This window comes from Apteryx mantelli, chromosome 1 (assembly GCF_036417845.1).
Source record: "Apteryx mantelli isolate bAptMan1 chromosome 1, bAptMan1.hap1, whole genome shotgun sequence".
Classification (NCBI taxonomy): domain Eukaryota; kingdom Metazoa; phylum Chordata; class Aves; order Apterygiformes; family Apterygidae; genus Apteryx; species Apteryx mantelli.
The window spans coordinates 178,061,700-178,087,068 of record NC_089978.1 but is presented as its reverse complement, the minus strand read 5'-3'; the positions used below and the strand labels follow the sequence as shown (position 1 = coordinate 178,087,068).

At 39.5% G+C, this 25,369-nt stretch overlaps 1 protein-coding gene across 3 annotated transcripts in view; it reads right to left on the bottom strand.

Annotated features, from left to right (window-relative positions):
* Window positions 1-25,015, bottom strand: part of PPP1R12A (protein phosphatase 1 regulatory subunit 12A) — a 128,686-nt gene extending 103,671 nt beyond the window's left edge. Inside the window, exon 1 of one of the 3 annotated variants that reach the window (XM_067312996.1) lies at window positions 24,667-25,015. In XM_067312996.1, the coding sequence (XP_067169097.1) occupies window positions 24,667-24,903 (237 nt within the window). In that variant the 5' untranslated portion in view covers window positions 24,904-25,015. The remainder of the gene's footprint in view (window positions 1-24,666) is intronic. The other 2 variants (XM_067313002.1, XM_067313007.1) reach the window with 2 other exon arrangements.
* Window positions 25,016-25,369: the final 354 nt, after the last annotated feature.

Genomic DNA, 25,369 nt, shown 5'->3' with positions numbered 1-25,369 from the left:
GGAATACAAAAAGGCTTGAGTGAGAGCTATGTACCAGCACGATGACAGTATCTTCCTAACTGCAGGATATTTTTTGGAAGGAATGAAGAACTTCTTAGATGTTGGGAAGGAACAAAAACACTTCTAACACATTATGAAAACTACCAGAGGACTCTGCTATTCCTCTTACCTGCTACCTTCACTCACTTTTAGGGCATATTACAAGTTGCATTTTTGTCTATTTAGGCATAAATTTCACAGTATTGATTATCACTTTATGAGGACTTAATTTCTCTAATATGTTGTACAGGTAGTTAGGGCTACACTAGATTTTTTTCAAACAGATGTTCAAACCTTACAGTGTTTTCTATACCAGACTATCTGATCTGTTAAATTAACGGGGATACTTATATCTGCTGCAACTGGGATTAGAATATAGTTCTTAAATCAGCATAGTCTATTGATACTCTCATAAGGATTAATACTTCTAGAGAAAAATGTGCTTGTAGTTTAACACAATATAAACAGAACTACTCCTTCCAATAAACTCCAACTGCTGCCAAATCTAGCTGTCTTCTTGCACTTCAGAGAATATATTCCAACTAGTGTAGAGACTAACTTCTTTGCAAATATCAAAAATAACACTCAGCAATTTTTGAGACCATCCCATCTTCCTCATTGCTTTCTGTACTGACTGTATGACATAGGCTCCTGCAGCATGATGCTGGAAGTTGGCATTTTCAGTATAGAGTTCTCCACCTCAAAATTCACTTCCCTTAGTGGAGAAGGAAAATTTTAGATTGTTATCCTGTCTACTGTGGGAATAAGACTTATTCAGTAAAACAAAGTACAGTAATACCGAATTGTAATTATCAGTCACCAATGATACTATACATTAAATACTCAAAATTTAAATGCTTCCTTCATTGCAAATGGCTTGTGCTGTTCATCTTGAATAGCTGTTTTGGGATTCACTCAGCCAAAATCCAACTGTTTACAAACTAAATGGCCACATCACCAATCTATTAGCTGCTAGTCCAATCACTCACATCTAAGAATATGAAAAACATCAGGTCATGAGATCAACTGCACACATCTCAAAAATACAAGGGTGTCAGATTAGTTAAACCATTTTCTTTATGTTTTCTACTAAAACATCTGAATTTTTCCCACATGCACACTGAAAACTGATGTTAGCTATCAATATATACATCATTCTAATACCTAATTAGTTTATCACATCACTATGGCAGCCCTATGTGTAGTAACTCCAGTCTTCAAAAATTGAAGTCAACTTCAAAAGTTTCTCTAAAATTTTACATCTCCAAGGTTCTGCATATCTTTTTAACTCCCTAAGGAAAGGAGTTATGTTGAGCAAAAATAGGTTTCCACTTACCTCAATGTCTGAGTTTTGTGTAATCAATAACTGACATTCTAATTATGGTGATATTCAACAGACAGGGTTCTGATTTAGAACTATTCTCTCCTCCCTGAATGGACTTGGCTTTTTTGTCCATGACTAAAGAGAACTTATTTAAAACCACATAGCATGGTTTCACAGTTACTGCCTATGTTTAGTACTAAAGTCCAACTTCTAGATCTAACCATCAGGAATCTAAGATTGTTCCAGAGCAATAAAGACAGAGCAACATACACAGAGAAAGTCTTTTGGGCCAGATTAGTATGAACTTTACTTCTCAGCTTTACCTCATGTTAAAAAGGTGCGACAGTCACATAAGTCGCTTAGCCTTAAGTCACATAGTTGCTTAGATCAGCATGACACGGGTTGGGCAATACCACCAGTTAAAAAAAAGAGATAGCAGTGTGGGGCCTATAATCAGGACTTATAAACAGCTTTATTTAAGGAAGTAAGGTACGTACGTACGTAAATACACACACAAATATGAGAGGTGCAAATTACATTTCTCTGAGTCTGTTCTTAAATTTTCCCCCAAATTTAACCACTTTTGAAACCAATTTGCCACACTAGGAATCAGATCATTTTCTGTGTAAGTTTGGAATCTATCTGGCTACTATTCCTCCAAATTAAAAGATCCATTAAGGTGTTTAGATTTATGCCATTTTATGTACCTAAGAGGGCAATGACTCCAGTTCTCAAGGTTGTCCTAAGCAGTAATTTAATAGACTGCTTAAATAGTTCTTGATAACAATATTTTAAAAGTTTTTAAATTCCAATTGCAAGCTTGTCTACCAAATGATCTTCCTAGTAGACAAACTAGACTTCTCTATACAGAGTGAACTTGCACAGGAACCTAAGGAGCTGTCAACAGGTACATACTGTGCTTAAGCAGACATTTAGTCTAAATAATAACTGCACTATAGTTCAGTATATCCACATCTGTAATTATCTAAAGCCAATACCTGCTTAGTTCGAAAAAGTATCATAATACTAAGTTATTTCAGATAACTCTATAGTAGCTATATTTCTGTTCTGTAGGATATTCATCTGCTAAGAGCATGTTTTATGAGGCCTTGAATGCAAAAAGCCACTTATATGAGCTCTCTTTAGAAGACACTTGCAGAAGCTTACTCATTCCATTTCCATGGCATTCCAGACATGTCACCTCTGTGGGGACTGTGACCATGAGCTTTCATTTGGAGGTATTGCACTCAGTTTTGAGAAACTTCAAGAATCCACCAAAGTCATTCTCAACCAGTACTGCACTAAGTATTTATCATCAGGCTAGCAACGAGGTAATACAGCATCAAAACACTGCTGGCCTTAGGAATGGCACAGAAAATACCTGCTGCCCTGATAAGGACTTACTCCTGCTAGGCTCAATTAGGTAGAAACTGCAGCACAACTCTGGCATGCTACAGACATATGAACACCAAGAGCAGGTGAAAGTCCACTGCAACTGCTAGTAGGCAAGGACAGAGGACAATGAGACAGCAGGAAAGATTTTATCTTCCCAAGTTAAGTCTCAGACAATAGATTACTTCCTTCCTATGGAAGCTACTAATGTCTGCGAGAGAATTAATGTCTGCGAGAAAACTAAAGTCCGCTGAAACAACCGGGTGCTTTGCACTTAAATATCTTAAACTACAGACAGTGTATAAGGAGAGGGGCTCTGCATCGCACAGTCACTTCTGGATCGTCTGTCACTAACAGCTAATAACTTAGGTTTTTAGAATCAGTTATCTTCCTCCTTCCTCAGGTCCTTTCTTCCTCCTAGCAAGTGTGAGAGGAGATGGCAGCTGTGCAGAATGAGAGCCAGCCTGGCCTTCTTTATGATCCTCTTCACTAAGAGCAGTGGAAATTCAGGGCAGGGCAGAACAAAAGCATATGTCCTTATTAGTTTAATGAGCAACAATTCAGAAGTCTGGAGCCTTGTAAGGTCACAAAAATAAACACTAATCTTTCAAGACCTACAAACAGTTGATCTTGATAATACACTGTGGCACTGCCCATCCTCACTTATCACGAAGTTTTATCTCACACAACCACGGAGAACAGTTGTGAAACAGGAAGACATCACAGAACATAACTGTTTCTATTGAGGTCATGGCGAGGACAAGTTCAGATCTAGATCAGCTGAATCCAAATCCAACTTGGTCACTTTCTGTCCAAGAAAATTCCAATTGGTTCTTCTATCTACATACAACACCATATTGTTGATATATTCATTAATACAATATGAAAGTAAACAAAGCCCGTGTGCATATTTGTATTAAAACCAATGTGGATGTTGAGTTTTAGAAAAAAAAGTTTTTTTTTTCCTCCTCTAAACTGTTAGGAAAACCAATTCTCTCTTTACAGACCTAATAGAAACCAATTTGACATCAGGGATGTTTATGAACAAGGTTATTATCCGAGTAGAAGAAACAGAGCTGAGTTTTGTCAAACACCACCCATTAAACACAACTTCCTCCACATGAAGAGAGCAAACAAAAACAGCGGTGAGATAGCCACCTTACTGGTCTAGAGGTTTGAGTTTGAGTTTAAACCACACTATTTTAAAAGCAGAGTGTGTAATTATCCAGCAGACCAGGAAAAAAAAATACTTTGATACTGTCTGCTGTAAAACAGGTTTAGGTATTACCATAGATGGCTCCTTTTGCTAAGCAATTTACTAAGTTAAAACAGATGCAAACTGTGTGCTTAGATAAGAGTTCATAGAGATAAGGAAGACAAGACATTTTCAAACTGGAAAGTTACCACTGCAAGCTGCATTACAGTTCTAGCTATAGCTCTGAAGACTACAATATCTGTGTTTGAAAGTAAGCATTGACAAAAGTGCTCTAATTATACCTTGAAAGGCTGTCCACTTTGGCCTCAACCAGACAAACCTCACAGATAATTCCACTAAAACTGTGGAATTTAAAAAGTTTAAGTGTTCTCAAATGTAGAAGGAATGTCCAGTGCTTGAGTCTGTGCTCACTACTGTCTACAATAGGCACCTGTAAAAACTTGTAAAGAAATTAATAAATCTTAGACAAGCATTGATAGCTGAGGTTTTCTGATGAAGGTGTCAGAGCATATTTATATATATTTAAGGCACAGATTAATGTTGTTCTCAGACTAGTTATGAGTCATATTTGGTTAAGCAGTTATAAAGAGTAACTTGCACCAATTTTATCACGAACAGGACAATAAGGTGGGATGACTTAAAACACCAGAAAAATGAACAGAAATCACCGCATTCAAGTGCTTGTAGAGTCATTACTTCTAACAGATAGACTAGAAAACGTTAATTGACTCCAACTCCTCCAATGCGTACCCAAAGGTATCCCAAAGCCCTGGTTTAGCATTTCCCTGTTGTTACTTGAAAAGCTAATACCATCTAAGGGACAAGTCTATGCACACTTGTTCCTTAAGTCAGCTTTATTGCTTAGACACCATTCACTCAGCAAGAGCCAATTACAGTTGGAGATTGGATGTGGGAAGGGAAGAGGAGTGTAAATCCCAGAACTATCACCTTGAAAAAGAGATTAAGAAGTTTTCAAGAGCAAGTTTTGCTTAATCTTCACTTCCTCTTGGGAAACCAGGTAGTAAATCAACTTTCCTTTCTTTAGTTTGGAACTCATTTGGATGCATACACCCTAAAAAACAGGAGTTATTTTCTGCAAGTGCCCATGTTACAAGCAAATTTAAGGTGTATTAAGGGAATGAAGTATCTTAAAAATAAAAAATAATAAAAAAAAATCCCCAATTGCAACACATTACAAACACAAGTTCCAGCTATTGTTCTGGTAGGTAACTTTGTTATGCATGTAGCAGAGTATGACTAAACAGTTTAAACAGAATATTTTAGTTGTTAGTTTTATACTGGTTTGGGTAAAGGTACAGTTATATCAGCTGGATCTAGACAGGAATCTAAAGAAATACTTAATTTGATAAACACAGTTCTTCAGGAAAGATGTCTATGAACTAGTCTTACTCATAACTATGAAGTAATGATCCTCAATTATGGCAGTCTTTATTAATATTTAATACTTAAAATTAACCTGTACTTACAAGTCTTGAACTGACAATATGAAACCTAAATTAAGGTCAGAGGTAAAACTACAATACCCAATTTGTCTTAGTCATGACGCAGCAGCATATTCATTTGAAATTTATTTGATCCATGTCTCAGAACTGTAGCGTGTCAACGCAGAACCTCAAGAGCTGAGCAGCTGATGGCTCTCCAGCCAGCAGCAGCCTCCTCGGCACTCCAGCGAAGGGTGTGCTTATTGGCCCACCAAACCAGCACCATCTCCTTCTTCATCTGACATTCTCATGCGTGCAGCACACATTTTCTCAGTTAAGCTGTACCTAAATTTCAGATGAGTGCACTTTCTGGCTTATGGTTTTGAAATAAGGTAATAATATTCCAGTTTTGGAATATAAAAAGGTGAAGCCTGTTTGGCAAAACTAGGAAGTTTTAGTAAAAATGCTACATAAACACTGTTTGGAAGCATTTGTGCCGACTGGAAAAAACCAACATCTTCAATCCGAGATGAACCTAGAGGCCTGATAACAGGTTACAAGGTGCTTACGTTTTGCTTCTGTTATAAGAATGATAGTATATTTGCCTTTTAGCTAGCTTCTGTTCTCAACTTGTGTTGAGTCATTTTTTCCATTACTGCAAACTAGTTTGTTTTTATTGGATGCTTTCAGTCTAAACATGTTCAGAACATCACATCTTCAGAACTATAGTTACAGCAAGATAAAGTTTGCTGAAATTATTAAAATGGGCTTGAAGCCAGAATTATGTCTATCTACTTGATAAAGACTTCTGAACAAAACTTAAAATCCAAGACATAAATTTAAACCATTCTTTCTTTGCTCTCAAGTAATGTGCAATAGCTTCAGCATCATTTAGACAGGTATTAGAGGCTCAACATTCATATTTTTTCACCATCATAGCTGTTAGGTTACCAATGGAACAGTTGCAACTTCTTGCAAATTTATTTCTTTAATATTAATATTTACTGTGCTAAATACACTGGAACACTTAAAGTTTACAGCCTCTGATAATTTCATATATTTCATAAAATTTAATCCAGTTTTTAGAAGAAAACAGTTTAGGAATTGGAGCAAAATTGCTCTAAAGAAATTCTGAATGATTAGTCCTACCCAACTAGTCAAAATTCATCAGATAAGAAAGACTGAACAGCACAGGAACAGTGTGCTTTTTTGTATTACTATAGTGCCCATCAATTTGCAAGTACAATTAACAAATGGAAGACAGCCTACCTCTAATATGATCACATAAGTCAAAAGTTTATTTTCCTTCAATAAGAAACTGTCAGTAAAATGCAAGCTAGTGTAATTTTATGTATTGATTGTATTCTTCCTCTCCAAACTTCATATATATCCTCCACTATAACGTACTGTCGAGCAGGAACGATGTCTTCAGAGGTTTGTACAGAGCTAGCACAAAAGGAAGCCACTTTCATTAGGAATTTCTGCTGGCTCTATATATCAGGCAGATCATGGGATTAAAAAAAAAAAAAAAAAAAAAAGACACACACCCTACTGGATTAAACAGTTAAGTTGCCAGGTAACTTCCTGGTGGTATTTGTATTACTGTAGCACCTAGGAGCTCTAGAATCGAAATCCGTGTCTGTGGAGCAACTCAGCTGCTCTGGAAAAGGTTTCTGCTTCAATAGTCAAAATCTGCCCAAGCATAGCAAAAAATAGATAGGCCATCAGGAAGCAGAGGGGAAGGAAGAGAGGAAAAAAAAAGTTAGCCTGCCAAAGGTCCTGAATTCTACAAATAACACTGCTGGAGAACTATCCAGGGTATCTTTGAACTTCTGCATTCAACTCTAAGAATGAGTATTTAAAGCAGATAGAGATCAAGCCTTACTTTCATTAAATACTTCTGTTCATACTGATTTCTCAAATCAACTCCCCTCACCTCTTTTCTTACCCACTTATTTGCACAGCTATGTCACATCCTCTTGACAACAAAAAGTCAAAAGCAGCAATAGCATTCCTTCTGAAAAAAGAATGAGCCTCAGTCTTGAGTGATCAGAAGGACAATCTCAAGGTACAGACTGCTGCAAAATCTAGAAAGGTACTGCTAGGTAACTAATTATGAGATAAATACTCATTTACTATCAAGCACAAAAATGAAGAACTGAATTCCACCTTGCTGCTTTGCAGAACAGGTAAAGAGTATTTTCCTGTAACAAAACTTGTTACTCTTTTCACCTCAAACTCTTTAATTCTGTATGCTGCTCCCCTTCCTACATGCTGCTTTTCAGGAACAACTAAGACCATCTCAGACAAGTACAACTTCTGCCCAACCTTCCTTACCCATACAGTACATGGGAAGATTATCAGACATGCCTGCCTAGCCACCAAAGAAATAAGCTATTAGGTCTGGGAAAAGGCTGCACATAAGCATATCCATTCTCAATAGACTGAAGCTTGTGTACTTGTTTTTAGACAGAAGACAATCCCTTTGCAACGTCTCACTGAAAGCAGGAAGATCAGACCTCAGGCTTTGGAAATCAGTACAATACCAACTGTCTAAGCCTACTAAAGCACATAGTTAAGAGAGGACCAGAGCAAAGAACAGGTTGCTAACAAAACAGCTTCTGGTAACTTTGAGAGCAAGAAAAGCCAACTGGAATATAGCAGGAAACTGAGAAGAGTCCCATACCCAACTGCACTAAATACCTAGTCTCTGTATATTTACTTGTCTTCCATGGCCAGTGATTTAGGGAAGGTAAAACTCTATCACCTATAAATTGAAAACCACATAAATCAGATTAAAGACATCTCTTTTGAAATAGAAATAGACAACCCCTCCCATTTTTACAGCAGCGTAAGTTACTTCTAAAATACTTGGACAGAGATTAAGCAGATATCCTCCAGATGCTTGAATGGTAAAAGCAAGTGTTAGAGTATTCCTTTGGGCACACAACAGCTGGGGTCTAAAGGTACTTTGCATACTTTAAAAGTGGCCCATCTCATAATAGAAAATGGTACCATGTTTGCAGTGTCTACTCCCCGAACTGAATCCAGAAGATTGTGAACCACAAGCAACAGCAGTTTCTTGTTGTCAAGGCCCAACAGAAAGGATTCATTTTCATTTTAAGCAAAGCACAGCTCTACTTAGTCTTTTAGCTTCTTAATGGTCCTCCAGAACAGCACTTTCTACTTAAGTGAATTGCTAATCTAACCTGGCTATTGGGAAGGGAAACCAATCCCAACCATTCTGCATATGTATGCCATTATATTAGTCTTTTTGTAGCCCTAAGGGACAACTACAGGAAGATTCAGCCCTCTTTCTTTAAAGGCAAGGTTTGAATATGGCTAGCAGGAGTGACAGATTCCAGTTCACGGAAGCTGCACCATTTTTCTTCTAATTTGTGTAGGACCCTTGAGAATAGGTAAGCAGAACTGTTTGGTAGTTTGCCTGACTATATTCCCAGCTCTACTTTTGCTTAAGGGTCAGTTTTTTGTCAAAAAATACCCAGAGTAATGCTAGCAGCAAGACTTCACCAGAACTGAAAAATATAGCAAGCTTTCAGGTAAGACTAAAAATATCAGACAGACATCACTCAGATGACAGTTTTGTTAGTTTAAATAAATAGTTCCTCAGGCACGGTGCACAGACCACTAGCACCAGTAGTAACAAAATTTCACACGGTTTTTGTCTTTAGTTTCCAATGTTACATCAGAGATGGAAGAGAAACTTCCATCTAGGTAAGAAAACTTGCACTGAGCCACAGCAGAGCACAGATTCACAGAAATGTCATTCAAAAGCACCTAGTTTTTGACTTCTATTTTTGCAATACTCCTTTCCGTAGAGCAACTCTATACCAGTCTCTCAGACTGCAGGTGTTCAGTCAAAGGTGTGTGCACAGAAAATGTGTACACACACACAAAACTGTCAAGGTATCCTAGCTTCCTGCTACTTGGTGTGAAAGACCTGATTAAATGCTAAATCAAACACTCCTTGAAACAGTGGCCATAGAGGAAGCGGTTTGGGGGGGTAAGTGGGCAGGGTGTTTTTTTATGGGAGAGGGAGCAAAGAGGTGTCAGCTAGGGAAAGAAAGGCTCAGGGGAAAAAAAGTAAGTAAAATAAACCACTCTTCTATAGCTCTTTAAATTACAGATGGAAACCAAAGTGGCAAATGGTGGAATCAACTGCCATTTGGTTGTTGGAGAGAAGAGGAAAGTTATGAATTTGTTGTAGTATTTTTCTCCTGGAATTCACAGCTGTTTGTCTCCAATTTCCATCCACAAATGAATAACATACATTTTTAGGAGACCAACTTGCAGGAGGTCAGAGCAATCCAGCTACCCTTGATTACATATCGTGGTTGGTTACAGGCTCAAGGATGTGCTCATGCCAGTACAAAAGGAAAAAGAAAATATATATGTATATACACACACACATTTTTATATACTGTATATATGTATACACATATATGTGTATACATAAGTATAAATAAAAGTTCAATCAAAGCAAGTGTACTAGAATTTCATCAGCTGAAGCAGAAGTTAAAATATTTTGCTAACAAGATTGAGCTACTACTGGAGAATTTAGCATTTGCTTCTAACAGTTTTAAACAGCTCAAGTGTTTGACGAATTTACAAATTCAACAATCTCAAGCCACATTAATGGTGGATAAGTACCTTAGCTTCATGACATTCAAAGATTTCTCCTCTATCTTCAGGTAACATGTATAAAAACATATGAATGCCAATTATCAACTACAGCTAAGGCCTGCCAGCTTGAACTTTCTTCATCTAAAAGAAAGGTTACTGCTAAACATACTCACTTAAAATCCCAAGCTTAAAGAATGTTGTGAAAGTTTGTTGCATTGAAGATTCAGAGACATAAAGCTAAAACTTGAACCATCCATTTTATGTCAGTCAGATAAGCACTTGTACCTCTGGGTGATCAAGGCTGTCAAAACTCTAGTAAAAATATATATATACACACACACACACACACATATATTCAGGTCTAGTAATATCATGTAGCTATTACAGGTTAATTTATACCACAACTATACATCTGAAGAGAGATTCTAGCACACACCTGCCTATTCAATTCTGAACTCAAGAGATTCCATGCTACTTGGCAGTTGATAAACTGCATGACTTGGAAACGTCTCCTGCTAATAACTGTAAAGAAAAGCCACTCAGCATGTTAAGAATTCTTAGCCATAAATGTAGTTTACACTTGAAGTGGGAGGGTATTAAAATATATACACCTACACCGTAGGTATCACAGCAGTCTGTTTAAACACAAAAAACCCTACTACCCTTTGGGCTGGAAGCTAAAAGTTCCTCTAAATGGAAGAGATGGATCAGAAAGTATTTGAAGGAGTTCAGCTACCTTTAAAATTAGGTAAGTGACCAAAACCACAGGCATTTGCTTTTACCTACCACCTCTTGATACTTACTGATCAAGGACCTTTTATTTCTGTGGCAAAATAGAACATTTCTTCTCCGCAGTTGTTTATAAGCTACAGTTTCTTCTGCACAAACCTTTTTATTGAGCTTTACTTTATACTGCAACTTCTGTAGCATTTATCACAATCAGTCTGATCTGTCACTTTGCAGTCTCCCATTAAGCAAGATGCAGCACTTCCCTTTGATTCTTGCTTTTGTGGACACAAGTCATGACAGAGCCAAGGGGGTTAACTTGAGACTTTTGACTAGTCACATTTAACAGGCCTCCCTCAGAATACACATTCAAAGACAAGACAGCAAAGGAGCCAAAAATATTAGATCAACTACAGAAATGCACAGCTTGCTGGCTAAAGCAAGGATTCTCTTGGCATGACTGACCAGTCCATTTGGCAAATAACTTGCTGCCTGAATTATATTTTCATCTTAGACACTGTGCCAACCTGAAGGTGTAATTTTACAAGTTAAGTGCTGTTCTTGTTCTCATCCTCCCTCCTCCCGTAAAGGAGATAGGGCAGACAAATTAGCTGTCCTCAGTTACTCTACAGGTCACCAGCAGCTTGCTGTTCACCTTTCATTTGTCAGCACAATCTCATAAGCAGCAACTTCCTTTTATTCAACGTCCTCTTCCAAATTGGAATCAGTATTGTTTTTGCAGGACTGAAGAGGGGGGAGGAGGTAAATAACATTTTCCACCAAGAGACTGTAGCGCTTTTTGCAATATTCAGGGTTTGGGGGGGGGGGGGTTGTTTTGTTTTGCTTTGGTTTTTTTTTAAGTACTGCTTTATCATGTAGTCAGGTTCTACCAGCTGATAAAGGTTAGTCACTGAAATATTTGTTTTCTGAGTATAAGGTTTAATGTTCCAAAAAAACCCACACAACACTTTGTGCCCAATAAGCCTGGTCAAATTATTTGCATCTTAATGCAAGAATTTAGCTATCACCTATAAAAATCTATTTTTTTTTTTAAAGCCTGCTTTCTAAAAATCGGACTTCATCCAGAAATACTTGATTAAGGTGGTAAATAGCCTAGCAGAGTCATCAATATTCTCAATGTATCAAAAGCCAGAGGCATTTTGTGATCTACAGCTTGAGGCTAACAAAAGCAGGAGTTCACAAAAATTTTCAGTTCACATAATTGGCTTTATTAGAGCAACTCCTCACATTCTGCAACTCATTGCTTTAAGCAAAGTTAAAACATTGCAAAGGTACAAACTTCTAGTGCAGTTGGGGGCAGGGAGGGGAATGGCCGTAGGTATTCTTGTGAAGTCAAGAGCAGTAGGGAGGTAAATATCCTGCATCTCAATGATGGACAAAAACAGAGATGAAACAGACCTGCAACTGGAGCAAGAAGTCAAAGTAAGCACAGGCCACACACATTGGGTCTCCGTGAGCATCAGCACCTTGTAGCTCTCTACAGACGCAGGCTTGAATTCAGAGCCTGGTTTTATAACCCTAAAAGCTACAAATAAATAAGCAGTGATGTTTAAAATATGAAAAGAAAAAAAAAAATTATCTGCCAACATCCAGTTTCTATAACACAAGTAGAACAAGGGAGGAGGAGGACAGAAGAGAGAAAACAGGGCAATACATCTGGATTCAAAAAAATCCTACCTCTGTCACTATTCTGTCTTATCATTGGGAGAATATTTTCTGCTCTGTCTTTCCCTATGTCCATCTTTGCCTAAATTGAAGAATTTCTGCCAAGAGCAGCTTATGCAACCGTACAATATACTGTGGGTATCATAAATCATAAGTAGGCACCACAAATAAGTTACAAAAATGTATAAAGAAATTTGGTGATGCACTAGTCCTAGTTAAGCACGCCCATCAATTTTACAGCATACGATATGAAACCAAGTGCAAAAGTCATCTTTGTTTCAAAAATTTAAATTTTTGGCCTGAAGTTTAAAGGATTTTAACACCTAATTAAGCTGCAGTAAAGCAGGCAAAGTCAGTTGACTTAGGCTATTAATTTTTTTTTAAATTCTGCATAAACAAATACCTTCAAAGTATTAACAGAATGCAAAGTGCTAGCGTGTTATCTAAGACACATCAGCAAAACCAGGACTTGACAAAGCAAAACGAACAGGAGTGGAAAGAAAAAAAAAGGGGGGGGGCAGGAAGAATGTTCTCTTATATGAGAAAGTCATTTAATTTAGCTACAGGAAAAAAATATTAGATAATTACTGAGGAGAATTCACAAGTGCTCAAAATTCCAGAAGAGAAGCCAAAGGCTTCCAAAGTGTCTTGTAAAGAGTAAGAATTTGCTACTATACATCCAGGTAAACAAACAGCTGCAGAGAGATGAAGTCCCTGGAGGAGCTCCAGAAGAAGAAAATTACACATCAGCTCTTTCAAGCAAACACCTGAGTCATACCTCTACGTAGCCAACAAACTACGTCACTGAAGGACCTACAGCTCTGATGTCAACAGGGCTTCTTAAAAAGTTAAGACACCTTAAGCCCTGTCTGGTGTTTTATTGCATCCCCCATAGTTTGCAGACCTTCACCTTTCACTGATACTTCTCAGTTTTACACCATACTTTGCAAAATCCCTTAAATGAATAAATAATCCTCTTAAATAAGGTTACTATTCTAAAAGCTTCTCCACCCCCAAATTTTCTTGTTTTCCTTTTCTAATGTAGCATATACTCCTGACATGACAGGCCAATCACTCTGAAAGAGAATGCCAAACAATCAACAGCTTTTAAAATACACTGTATTATGAATCAAGTATTTTGTTCTAACAGGCTCTTCAGGCTTTTGCAAAGTTTTTATAAGTAAAACTGAAGTTGACACCCGAGACCTAACCTTCCCTCAGGAGCTATCCCACACACTTCCAGAAAAGCTCTCCTCCAGTGTTCCTTACGCCAGAGGATCTGCTAGTGATTAGGCTCCAGTAAGCTATGGCAACTTACTCACTTGAACAGTGATTTCTTCTGAAAAAAACCTAGTTAGTCCTCGATCCAAACTATTACTGACAATTACTGTAGCATCTTGGACACAACACTTCTCAAAACTGGACAAAGAGTTCATACGTATTAAATCTCAACTGGTGGATGCAAAATAAGTTAGCTACTTAAAGTGACCACCTCATCAGTTACAGGGCACTGTCTTACCAAATATAAACAGGTCCTGAATGCGGCAATTGATCTTCATCAACTGAACAGAAATTGCCAATCAAGAAAAACAATCAGAACTCCAGTGGTCATTTTACAAAAGTGCTGTATTTTATTCAAAACCATATTAGATATTCTTACTACTATTTAATAAAGACTGTTCAGAGTAGTAGTTTTTCCTCGAAGGTGGAGAGGGAAACATGTTTGAGCATGAAATCCTTGCTGGAAGCAGTGTGTCATTTAAATACTTTGAGGAAGCTTCTAGCCTTGAGCAACACCGAAACCAAACTACACCTGAATACTAGCTAAGCTGTAAATAGAAAGAAGATAAATCAAACAGTCCTTTTCAGGCACGTTACCATAGCACCATAGAATCATCTGGCACCTCAAGTTTACAATCAATATTTTCTTTCTACATTTCTCAAAAACAGAATGTATACCACCTCTGTGGTATACCCAGACCTATCACAGTATAGTTTTGCTTTTCTACATACAGTGGAAGAAAATTGCTGTTTCAAGAATTTAAACCAAATGGACTCCAGCAATTAAGATGTTTTTTTTTCATATTAAAAGCAGTGTCTCAAGCCGCCACAGATGAATGCTGTGATAAAAGGCTAAGGGAGAGCTAGATGAAAATGTTTTTTTTCCTGCCAAGGGAGAGCTAGATGAAAATGTTTTTTTTCCTGCCAGTGACATGAATACCTTCCCTTGCACATTCCCCCTCCTGAAAACAGAGAAGTTGCATTCGACACATTGGTACTATCACAGAGACAGAAGCAGTCTAACAAATCTACCACACCACCACATAAACAGTGTCCAACACTAAATGTTATTTTTTCCTAGGCATGGGCAGGGGGAAGAGGACTGGTTACAATTATTACTGTGTGAAATACAATTTCCTCTAGGGGAAAAAAAGTAAAAATTTCTAGTCTGCATTTAGCTTTCTAAGCAAGCTAAACATAAGACAACACTGTCTTTATCACTAGACACATGCTGGAACTACATGCTGGAGCTACAGACAGAGGTTAGCACTAAGATAATCTAATCCAAGAACAACCCTCAAGAGGAAACTAGGGAAAGGATAAAATTCCCCCAAATCTCTTATCCTATTTTCAGCAGCCAGAACTAGAAAAGCAAGTAAAACCTCTTTTTAACAGGAATAATTCCTAAATACAAATACCCAGAGATTGCTTCTCTCCCCGTACATTAGTATTTACAATTGCATCCAGCATTGGTAGGTATTGCCAAAGCATTATTTTCTCAGGACAATCTCTTACTGGATCCCAACTGCAGTTCCTCTAAATTACTATCTTTCTTTTCACAAACTATTACCATCTAGTAATGAATTTAGATTTTCCCCTAGTTTTACATTCAGTAGGTTTACACCTGGAGTTGTCTGTGTATTAACATGAAAAATTTCCCTCTTCTTTCAGAGGCATCAAGTTTAACATTTCCAGCACTCCTTATCTGCAGAAATTAAATCTTTTGACAAACAGTAAAGGAGATGCTCAAAAACCCCGAATGACATTTGGGCTAGAACCACAGTATTACAATTAAAATCTACACACTTTACTGCATTAAGGAGTCCAGCACCCTCTTGCTGGGGAAACAACAGGACTGAGGGTTTGGGGTTTTTCTTTGTTTTTGCATCTTCTTAGCTGGGTCAGTAACTGATGCTTTATTAAAATAAAGTATGTAGCATAGTTTTCAGCATTTACAATAAATTGTCTTGTATTTTCTTTTGAAAAGGTAGCTTTTATCTCACCACTGCTAAGTGGTATAGGTAAATCCTGTTTATACAATAAATGAGACTTCAGTGGAAGCTCATGAAGTTGAGAAAACTCCAGCCAAAGCCCTGTAAACTGTGGGTAAAGTAGCATTTAACAAGCACGAAGAAGTGGTTTGCCATTTCTTTCATTTAAATAAAACCAAGTTTGAGGGCTGCTCAACTAAAATGCATGGGAATTACCTACCTTTCAGTGGCCTTTTACTGTATTTCGCAAACTTTTAAGTATTAAGCACAAGGCTTCCTGGATCTGTTAAGGTACCGAGAAAGCAGCAGAACTTTGTGGAGTCACCCAATCTCTGTGGAGATGCATGAAACTTATTTTACTCTTTTTAAGCATACAAATCTCTGATAAGTATTGTAACATACCAGTATTAGTATTCAGTACCACTCTTACACATGTGCAATTTAGCCATAGAGACAAATGCCAAGCATTATGCTTGACCACCTGAAAGCAGATAGAAAATGGGTGACCAGAAGCTATGTCCAGCAAGATTCACAAACAGAAACCCACTGTATTAATACAACCCACCCTCACTGCAATGCTGTTCTTGGAAGCCAAGAAACTGACATTACACAATGATTCTTCTTATAAAGAAAAACTGTTAAACTGTTTTTTCCATGGAGTAGGAGACGAAGTACATACTCCTAGTGGAAACAGCATTATCGTTAGGGCCCAGATTAATTCAAGTGGCAGTAGTAGAACAAAATAAAAGTGGAAGCAAGTCATGAAGTTTGGCAAGCTTTCTAAAAATTTACTGGTTTATATGGTTTGATAGAAATGAAATAATTACCTACCAACAGCGGTCCCAATTTGGCCCACATAACTGAGGTCAAAGCAAAGCAACTGCAATATTTTGAACTCAAGACCATGAATTACAGCCACAACCCAGGAAAATAACTAGACTGGTATCTGAGATTGACTTTTAAAAAGACACACCAACTTACGCTACCTTACATCTCACCTGTGACCCTGAGGCTTGGCCCCAGTAAAAGGTTTTAGAGAGGGTTGGTTTTTCTTCTTCTTCACTTTTTAATATTTTTACATTCGTGAGATGTGACAAACATTACTTGTTGTGATGCTAAAATAACTGTAAGCAGTGGTTATATACTAATTTTAGACCGAATGTAAAGTTTTCAGATGCAATTAAAACAGGATTGATTGTAATCTCAGACACACCTATGATTACTTCTGTGTGTAGGCCCAAAATAAGGCTGCATTTGCTGGTCAGATTTTTTTTCAGGGCTGTTTCACCCTCTTCAAAAAGCCAACACCACTCTTCACTCAGTTTAACTGACCTTTAGAAACCATTAGCCTTAGAGATATATTGTTAATGGAGATAAGTACTAATACCATCCAGGTGTAAACGAGGCACAAAATCTTGTCCAAAGACTTCATCATATTGGTAGAATTCTGCATTAGTGAATCACAGGAATCAACAATTCAATGGTTCTGAGATAAGCACAGTGGTTGAATTAGTGTTCTCAAAAAAATAAATAAATAAAATAAAACAGATAAGCTCAATACCAAGCCTTGTCAAAATAAAGTGTTAAAAAAAAAATCCAAAGTGTTTCATTCTTCCCCTCCCCAAAGTACCCTGATCATCTTTTGTCTTCTTGATCTATCCTTATTCTCTTGAAACTAATAGAAAGGCAACAGCTGAGGAATGCTGCCACTCTTATACCATGCTTTCCATTGACTGTCATTTCAGGAATGCATAAAGAAAAGTAAAGCAGCTTGGAATGTCTCCACCCATCCAGCAGCATCAGAAGCTGCCCAGCTTACCAACAGCTTCACAGCCTTGCAGCTGCACTCCAGGTCACGTTTTTATGGTTATCCAGATCAATAAAGAAAAATATATTGAAAAGCATTGATATAAAATTTGTTATGTAAATGTCTTCATATGACGTATGCCCTATGTGGCGTATACTTCATTGGTACTACAGTGTGGCAGTAATAAGTTACAATGAAGAAACTGTAAGTTATAGGAGTCCTGTAGTATACACTCACACCATAGTTGTCCAAAACTACCATCACATTCATTTCAGAGCATATTGGTTTGTCTAAGCTTAACCTGTCCAAATGTATTTCGGGACAAATTCTAAGCATTTGCAAGAACACATTCATGTTCCTCAATTACACATCCTGTCAGCCTCACCTTGGAAGCAACATACTAACACAGAAAGAAGCAAGCAGTTTGCTGGAGTCTCAAATTTTTGGAGGACTGCAGTACATGTTTATCCCTGCCCTTCAACAAAAAAAAGTAGTTGTTACTTGGGCCATAAGACAAGTATAGAACTAGCCAAAGGCCTGTCAAACCATTTGTTCCAACTAAAACTTAGCATATACCCTCAGGCCTGGAATACAGATTCTCAATTGAAAGACTGAAGTCATATCTCTACGAACAATTTATACTACCTAGTTCACTGTCTCCCAGCCTCAGATTAAGCCAATAATCTCAAATTTAGTAATTTGGTAAACAGTAACAAAATGGTAATGAGTGACTTGCTACTAAGATGTCAAGATCAAAACAGGCCTCCAATCTAGTGTGTTCACATCAGTTTTATTCACATGTATAATCACACACATCATCTACTTTTAAAAGATGCTTTTGATGATTTATTACAAAAGGAATGTTCCAAGATTGGTATCTTGGCATATGCCAGAATACATACAAAACTATGGATAAGGCTTTATTGTAAAAAGCGGTATTAATGCTACAGTGAAATTCATAGCTGTAGGCCAACAGAAATTGTCCATGAACATTAGTGTCTGTAAATACTAAAGCCCTATCAGCTGAAGGTATCCTGACGATGAATGTTAAACTCTTCCTCCATGACTAGATGGATAAGTTTATGAAATGTCAGTTCTAATAACAAGGAAACACATTTTAAATACTTAAAATAATCTTAGACTATATGCTAGAATTCACTTAAGTTATTTTATTAGGCACTGGAAATACAGATAGCAATGAAAATTGTATGTTTGCTATGCAAACAAATATAAAAAGCCTGGGTTCACACTTGACACAACATAAAGAGGCCAAGATACACTTGGATGCAACAAACATAAGAAGGTGAAAAGACTGTCTTACTCATTTCATTTACTAACACACAGCAATTCTTTTGAAAGCAGCACTTAAGTTTCCACTACTATACTCAAGGCACATGATAAAGAAGCAGATCTCTTATTGCCTCCACCCTAAAGGGCTAACAAAAAAAAAAAAAAAAACACCCAACACACTCACACACTCCCCCTCAGATGGCATCATCATTAGGAAGTTGACAAGTAATTTTGTAGAATCTGAACCTAGCTACTGCAACTACTGAGAGAAAGATCTATGGCCCACACAAGAACCAACTCCTATTACAGTTTTAAACAAGTATGCCTCTGTAGTCTAATCAGAGAGTGAAACCAATATTACACTTATTTCAGGACTTAGTTTCTCTAAGCTTTGTTGTATGAAGAGCGAATTAAACAAATCAGAATAATGAAATACAAACGTAATGAATCCAAAATTCTCACTTGTGTATCATCAACAAGGGTTTTAGAGGGCTGGGGTGGGGGACTCTCCCTCCAAACAGTGAGATTTAGGTGTCAGTTTCATAACAGAGCACAAATGTTTCTGTACAAACTGAAGTTTTCTTACTTGACTGCCTTGAAAAATTAATAGGTCTACCATATGCACCAATATTTTTATTCCACAGAAGAAGCATGGTGGAAGTCACAGGTGGAAGGTTACTAAGATAGCTTTGAGCTATTTCCATACCTTCCCATTCCTTGGTTGTTGAAAGCTGCTGCTATAATGCAGACACTCTAGAGATTTAAGACTGTAGCAACTTGTTCTTTGCTCTTGAGACTTTATATGTTGTGCATTCTGTGACCCCAGCTCAAATATATGAGCTGTGTTATCATTTGTCAAAAGGGTCCCAACAGTGCAGGCTTACATCCTCTAATTCTAAGGCAGTGGGATTCAGTCCTGGAATATTTGAGGGGTTTTGTTTTGTATTTTAAACCCATTCACTCCCATTTGTAATGCTATCATAACAAGGATGACAGTTGCTGCCTACTGCAATGATAAAGGTTATCATATCAGGTACTACAACTCTGCTCCCAGGAGTCCCGACAGTTTTTCCACACAAGCTGTTGCAGAAACTCCCTCAAAGGAAGGAACTTCTTATCCAACACATAAATCCCAAGTATAAAACTGATGGAAATATTAAGATAGCAATAACTGTCCTGTTAGTAAGAATAAGTGTTCAATGAGACACACTTGTGAATAGTTTCTCAGCATCTTAATTACTACTGATGGATCAGTGCTGTATAGTACTACAGCAGCAGCATCAAATAATTTCTATTAACAACACGTACTGCTATGTCTGTAAACTAATACCTAACTATAATGGGGTAGAACAGCCAACATCATATGTATATTTAGCACTTTAAGAGTTGCAGGAAAACACCAATATTTGCAGCAGAAAAAGGGAATAGCCTCTGGAGAGCTTTTTAAACTGTACTTCTACTGGCAAAAAAAAAAAAAAAAAAAACACACACACAAAACAACCCACAGAAATTCTTCTTTAGGAACTTCTCTTGCTGTTCAGCTTTCACCAACCACAATACTTGCAGTACTTAATGATCTATATACACAAACAGCCAGGATTCTCCCCTTCATCTTACTTCCAACTACAGTATCCTCCTCAGGAACAAATAAGACCAGGACAGGCTCCTTTCACACTATATGGTGTAACTAGGCCACAACAAGCACCCTCCTCACCCAGAGGGGATGAAGCCAAAAATCAAGCTACCATCTCCTGAGTAGCCTTGAAGGGGGCAGGCAGAAAGCAGTCCGTGTAAATTGTCATGCCTAACTGCAGCCTAATCTCAGCTGCCTTCTTTATCAAGAGTATGCAGGTACTCCACAGCACACACCCCGTGCTCCCAGGGGAGCAGCACGCACAGGAAATCCAGCCTTCCAGGAACCTGCTGACACCATGGCCCCTCCCCACACTGCTGTCCAGAAAGGGTGGACTCCTCTTTCCTGTACAAAGCTCTACATAACTTTTAGACAAACTACTTTTCAGGCACTTAGGCAATGAGTCTCACCAATCAGAGCTAGTGATCTAAGTTTTCCTTTATGGGGGCAGGGAATGAGAGAGTCCAGACTCTGAGGAAGGCTAGGTGCTAAGCTTTAAAATGGTAGAATTGAATCCCACTCTTAATAAATGTCTTCTCTAAAAGTGACTGGATTTTATTGACACCAATACAGTCTCCTCTTAACATTATTTCAGAATATGACACTTCCCTCCTGAACTCTGCAGAAGCTATTAATCTGTGAGGTCACAACTCACCTCCGGGCTCTGTTTTTCCTTTCATCCTTGCACTCAACTGGCAAAATAGATAAGGAAAGTTACACTATCTGTAAGTTAGATCTCATCCTGTGCGACAACTGTCTGGGAATGCGGTATTTAAGAATATAATCAACTTCAACCTCCAGAGTTAATGCCATTTGATAATAAAATACAGAAAACTAAGTTAGACTTTAAATTTTTATATATATATATATATATATATATATATACACACACACACACACACACACACACAAAGATTGCATACCTGATTTTGTCCTTTGTGCTGAAGGCCTAACCTGAATGTAAGCTAACACAACTTCCTAAAGGAAGAGAATGACATTTGAATCAGGCATTATGTACAGGAATAATTACTATCATCTAATGACAATTTTAATTCCTTCTGTGAAATTTTTTTACCTAAGACTGCTAGAGCAAAGAATTTAACTGATGTGTCCTCAGATAAAACATACCAATCTGCTCATTTCTACACAAGCAAATATAAAATAAAAGTAACCCATTAGCATGTTGAGAGGTGAGTGAAGGTATGTAGGTGTTACAGAGGACAGGGGAGGAGACATGTATGCTTGATCTTAGAAACAAGTACTTGAAAATACTCCCCCTCTTACTTTGCTAGGCTATCACGCCAGTTATAAATTTTTTTTGATATGCATTAGGGGAAAGAGTCCTACATAAAGCTTTCTAACAGTGATGTGATTCTACCCTACTACTAATGGAAGGGTCTAGCTAACGGCTTTAATAACAAAGCTTGATGCTCCACTTAAGACCAGAGCTGAAGTTCATCAGAATTTCAGGATTAATGGTACTTTCCCCTCAGCATTTTCAGCTATCCAGGCTGTGGAGAAGAAAACACAGCTTAAGCCTTTTCCTGTAACTGTCACATCTAGTCGAAAAAACATTAAAGACTGCAGAGCAATATAACTACAGGTTCAATATACTATTTCAGAGAGGCATATGCATTCTCTCAATAACTGCATGGAAAAAAAAAAGTTAGATGCAAGACAAAAAAGACACAACCCAACAAGAAGAGTCGCTTCACTTTTGCTGATAAATGTATTCTTGCAAAGCAGTAATACCTACAAGGGATTTGACAGACAGCAAAAGGAAAAAATGGGGGGGGGGGGGCACAAGCAGCAATGTAAAGGCAACCATGGCAGTCTTAGATCCAACAGTGGGGACTTTAACACTATTGACACTGGTCAGTCAAAACAACATCAGCAAGGGTGAAACATTTTTGAAGAGGTTTCCTTTGTGCAAGGATACAGCTTTGTTCTGTGCTCTAGCCAAGTTTAATTAAATGAATTCATGTTATAGACTGCCTCATGTAGGATTTACACCTATTAGTCTCTTCCAATTCTCTTTTGCCATATAAGATATGATGATAATAATAATAATAATATAGAGTTGATTACGGGCAGGGGGTTGTTGTTTTGTGATTTTTCGAGCAGCGGGCAACATTCACTTGTTTACTGGGCTGCCTCAAAACAACTATCATTTCACAATAGATTTTTTTTTTTGCTTTTTATATAAGACGACTAAAAAAGGCTCTACACACACAGACACACACACACAGAATGAATTTTAGCAGTGATGTAGATCTCCTCTGTTCCTTAGACTTTGCTCCTTCAATCTGCAAGCTGACTACAGTTTTGTTTTGATTTTTTTTTTAAAGGGGGGGGAGCAGGGGGCAGAGTAACTTCACAATAATCTTGAAGAAAGCTTTGTTGTATACAGCATCAAAGACATTTTGAAAATGCTACCTAGACTTCATGACAATAGACATCATAATTAGTCTTTTATTCTGACAATACAGTTAAACCTAACGTCATCCTTTCCTACCAATCACAGAATCCAGTAACTTGTAGACCCAGAGATCTAACCAGTTAAGGTATGACTTCTAATACAGAGCTCCCTAGAAGCATGAAGCAATCATCGTTGATTAGAGAAGTATAAAGATATAAAACTTTGCTATGAAGTGACAGACTAGCCTGAAGTTAGGTAACTGCTGTAGTAACATTCTGACAGACTGTTAATCACAACACACATCCGTTCTTCCAATTCAATTTACAACTGAAAGTAAACCAGTCTCCTTTATAGGGGAGCAAGTGACAGCTTATATACAGGAAATAGAATCCAATTCCAAACATTGGATGTAAAACTTACTACTTTTTGCTTTATCTAGTGCATCTTCATTACTATGGAAGAACTTACACACTTGTAGAACTTTGTATCCTTGAAAATCTACATGAAACGGATATAATACATTAAATTCAGCACTTCATTTTTTGTTCAAGAAAAGCACAGTATAGTGACAGCATCCTAATTACTTCACTTAACCATGTTGGGAATATTTCTACCTAGAACTTGTAGACATCAAGATTTTTTTTCTGAACTACTGAACAACTTCTAAACTTAAGAACAAAATGCTAGCCTGTCAAAGATTATTTTTGCTCGTTTGATATCCAGTGAATTTAATATTCTGTGGAAGCTTTTGGCCTGCTAGAGAAACAAAAACTATTCAGGCAAACCCGCATTATCTCCGGATTGCCACAGCCTTTCCTTATTTGGCTAACATTTTGAGATTCCAATCAGACTGCTATGAAGTTCAACATGCACAAAGCATCCATTTTGAGGAAACTTCACAGCCAGTTTCCTTTCCATTCCCCCCTGCCCCAAATGAAAGTTACTTCTCAGTACCAAAAAAAAAAACAAAAAAAACACACACACAAGAACAAAGCAATACGGATTCATTTTTACAGTTCACCACCACAAAAAAGAAAACTGTAAAAGCGCTGCTCCCCTTAAAGTTCAGCTTTCACACTGCGGCAGAAGCCATCACCAAAGAAAGAAACCAGGCTGTTATTGATACGTGTTCCTATATTAGGAACAAAACACTGGTTCCCCTTAGAAACCAGGGAGAAATAAGCGATCCGCCTTTTCGCGCACAGAAGAGCGGGTTTCATCAGCTACACGGCAGCACGACTTGCAGGAAGGGAGGAATCAGGAAACTGCTCCCGAAATCCCAGGGCAGAGGCAGCGCGGGGAAGCGCCCCCTCACCTGCCGGACACCACCCGCCCCCGTCGCCCTCCGCGGGCCACCTGACCCCCCGCGGGGACACCGCGGGGCCGGGCCCGCGCCCCCGCCACCCCTCCCGCGGGAGGCGCTGCCAACGGGGGCGGGGGGGGGGAAGCGGGGAAAACGAAAGAGGGTCGGCGGCGCCTCCTCCCCGCCACCGGAGAGGCCCAGCCGTCCCCTTGCGACGCCCGGCCCCGGGGGCTCGGCCCCTCTGCCCCGCGGCCGGGGGGCAGCGGGCCCGCGGCACGGCCCCTCCCGCCGGCCGCGCCGGACGCCGCTGCCCCCCGCCCCGCGCTCCGGCCTCTCCCCGCCCCGCCACCCCCCAGCGGAGCCGCGAGCAGCCGCCGCCGCCGGTCCCTTCCTCCTCCCCCCCGCCCCACGCCGCGGCCCCGCCGCCACCAACGGCCGCCCGTCGCCACCAACGGCCGCGGCCCCGCACCGACCTGGTGGAGCGCGGTGAGCCCGTCCACATTGGCGTAGTTGATGTCGGCGCCGCGCTCCAGCAGCCGCAGTACCTCCTCGGTGTCCCCGCTGGAGCAGGCGGCCAGGAAGACGGCGCCGTCGTCGAACTTCACCTTGGTCTTTTTGCGCTTGACCACGGGCGGCTCCAGGTCGGTCTCGGAGCCGATCCAGCGCTTCAGCTGCTCGTTCCGCTTCTGCTTGGCGTCCGCCATCTTCATACCCCGCTCCTGCCGGACCCCCTCCGCAACCGCCGCACCGAGGATAGACTATATACCGCCGGTATCCCACAGAGCACCGCGGCCCGCGCTCGCCCACCCACCCAGGCAGAGGGCGCAGGGCGGGAGCGGAGGCGCGGCGGCAGGCTCGTTAGCATAATCCCGCGAGATTTCCGCGCGGCGGGGAGGGCAGGGGCGTCTGATGTCACGGGCGGGGCGGGGGGATGTCACCGTCTGTGTTGTGGCTGAGGTGGGGCTGCCGCGGTGCGTTTCATGGCGGCCCGCGGGTTCAAGAGTTCAGCCTCGGCGGTCATCGGCCTCCCCTGCCCCGCCGGAGAGGGCAGGAAATGCCCGGCACCGCGGGGGCGCCGCACGGGACGGGACGGAACGGGCAGGGCAGAGCCGCCCGGTGGCACAGCCCCGCCCCTAACGGCCGCCCCTGCTCGGGGCTCGCCCCGGCGGCGCCCGC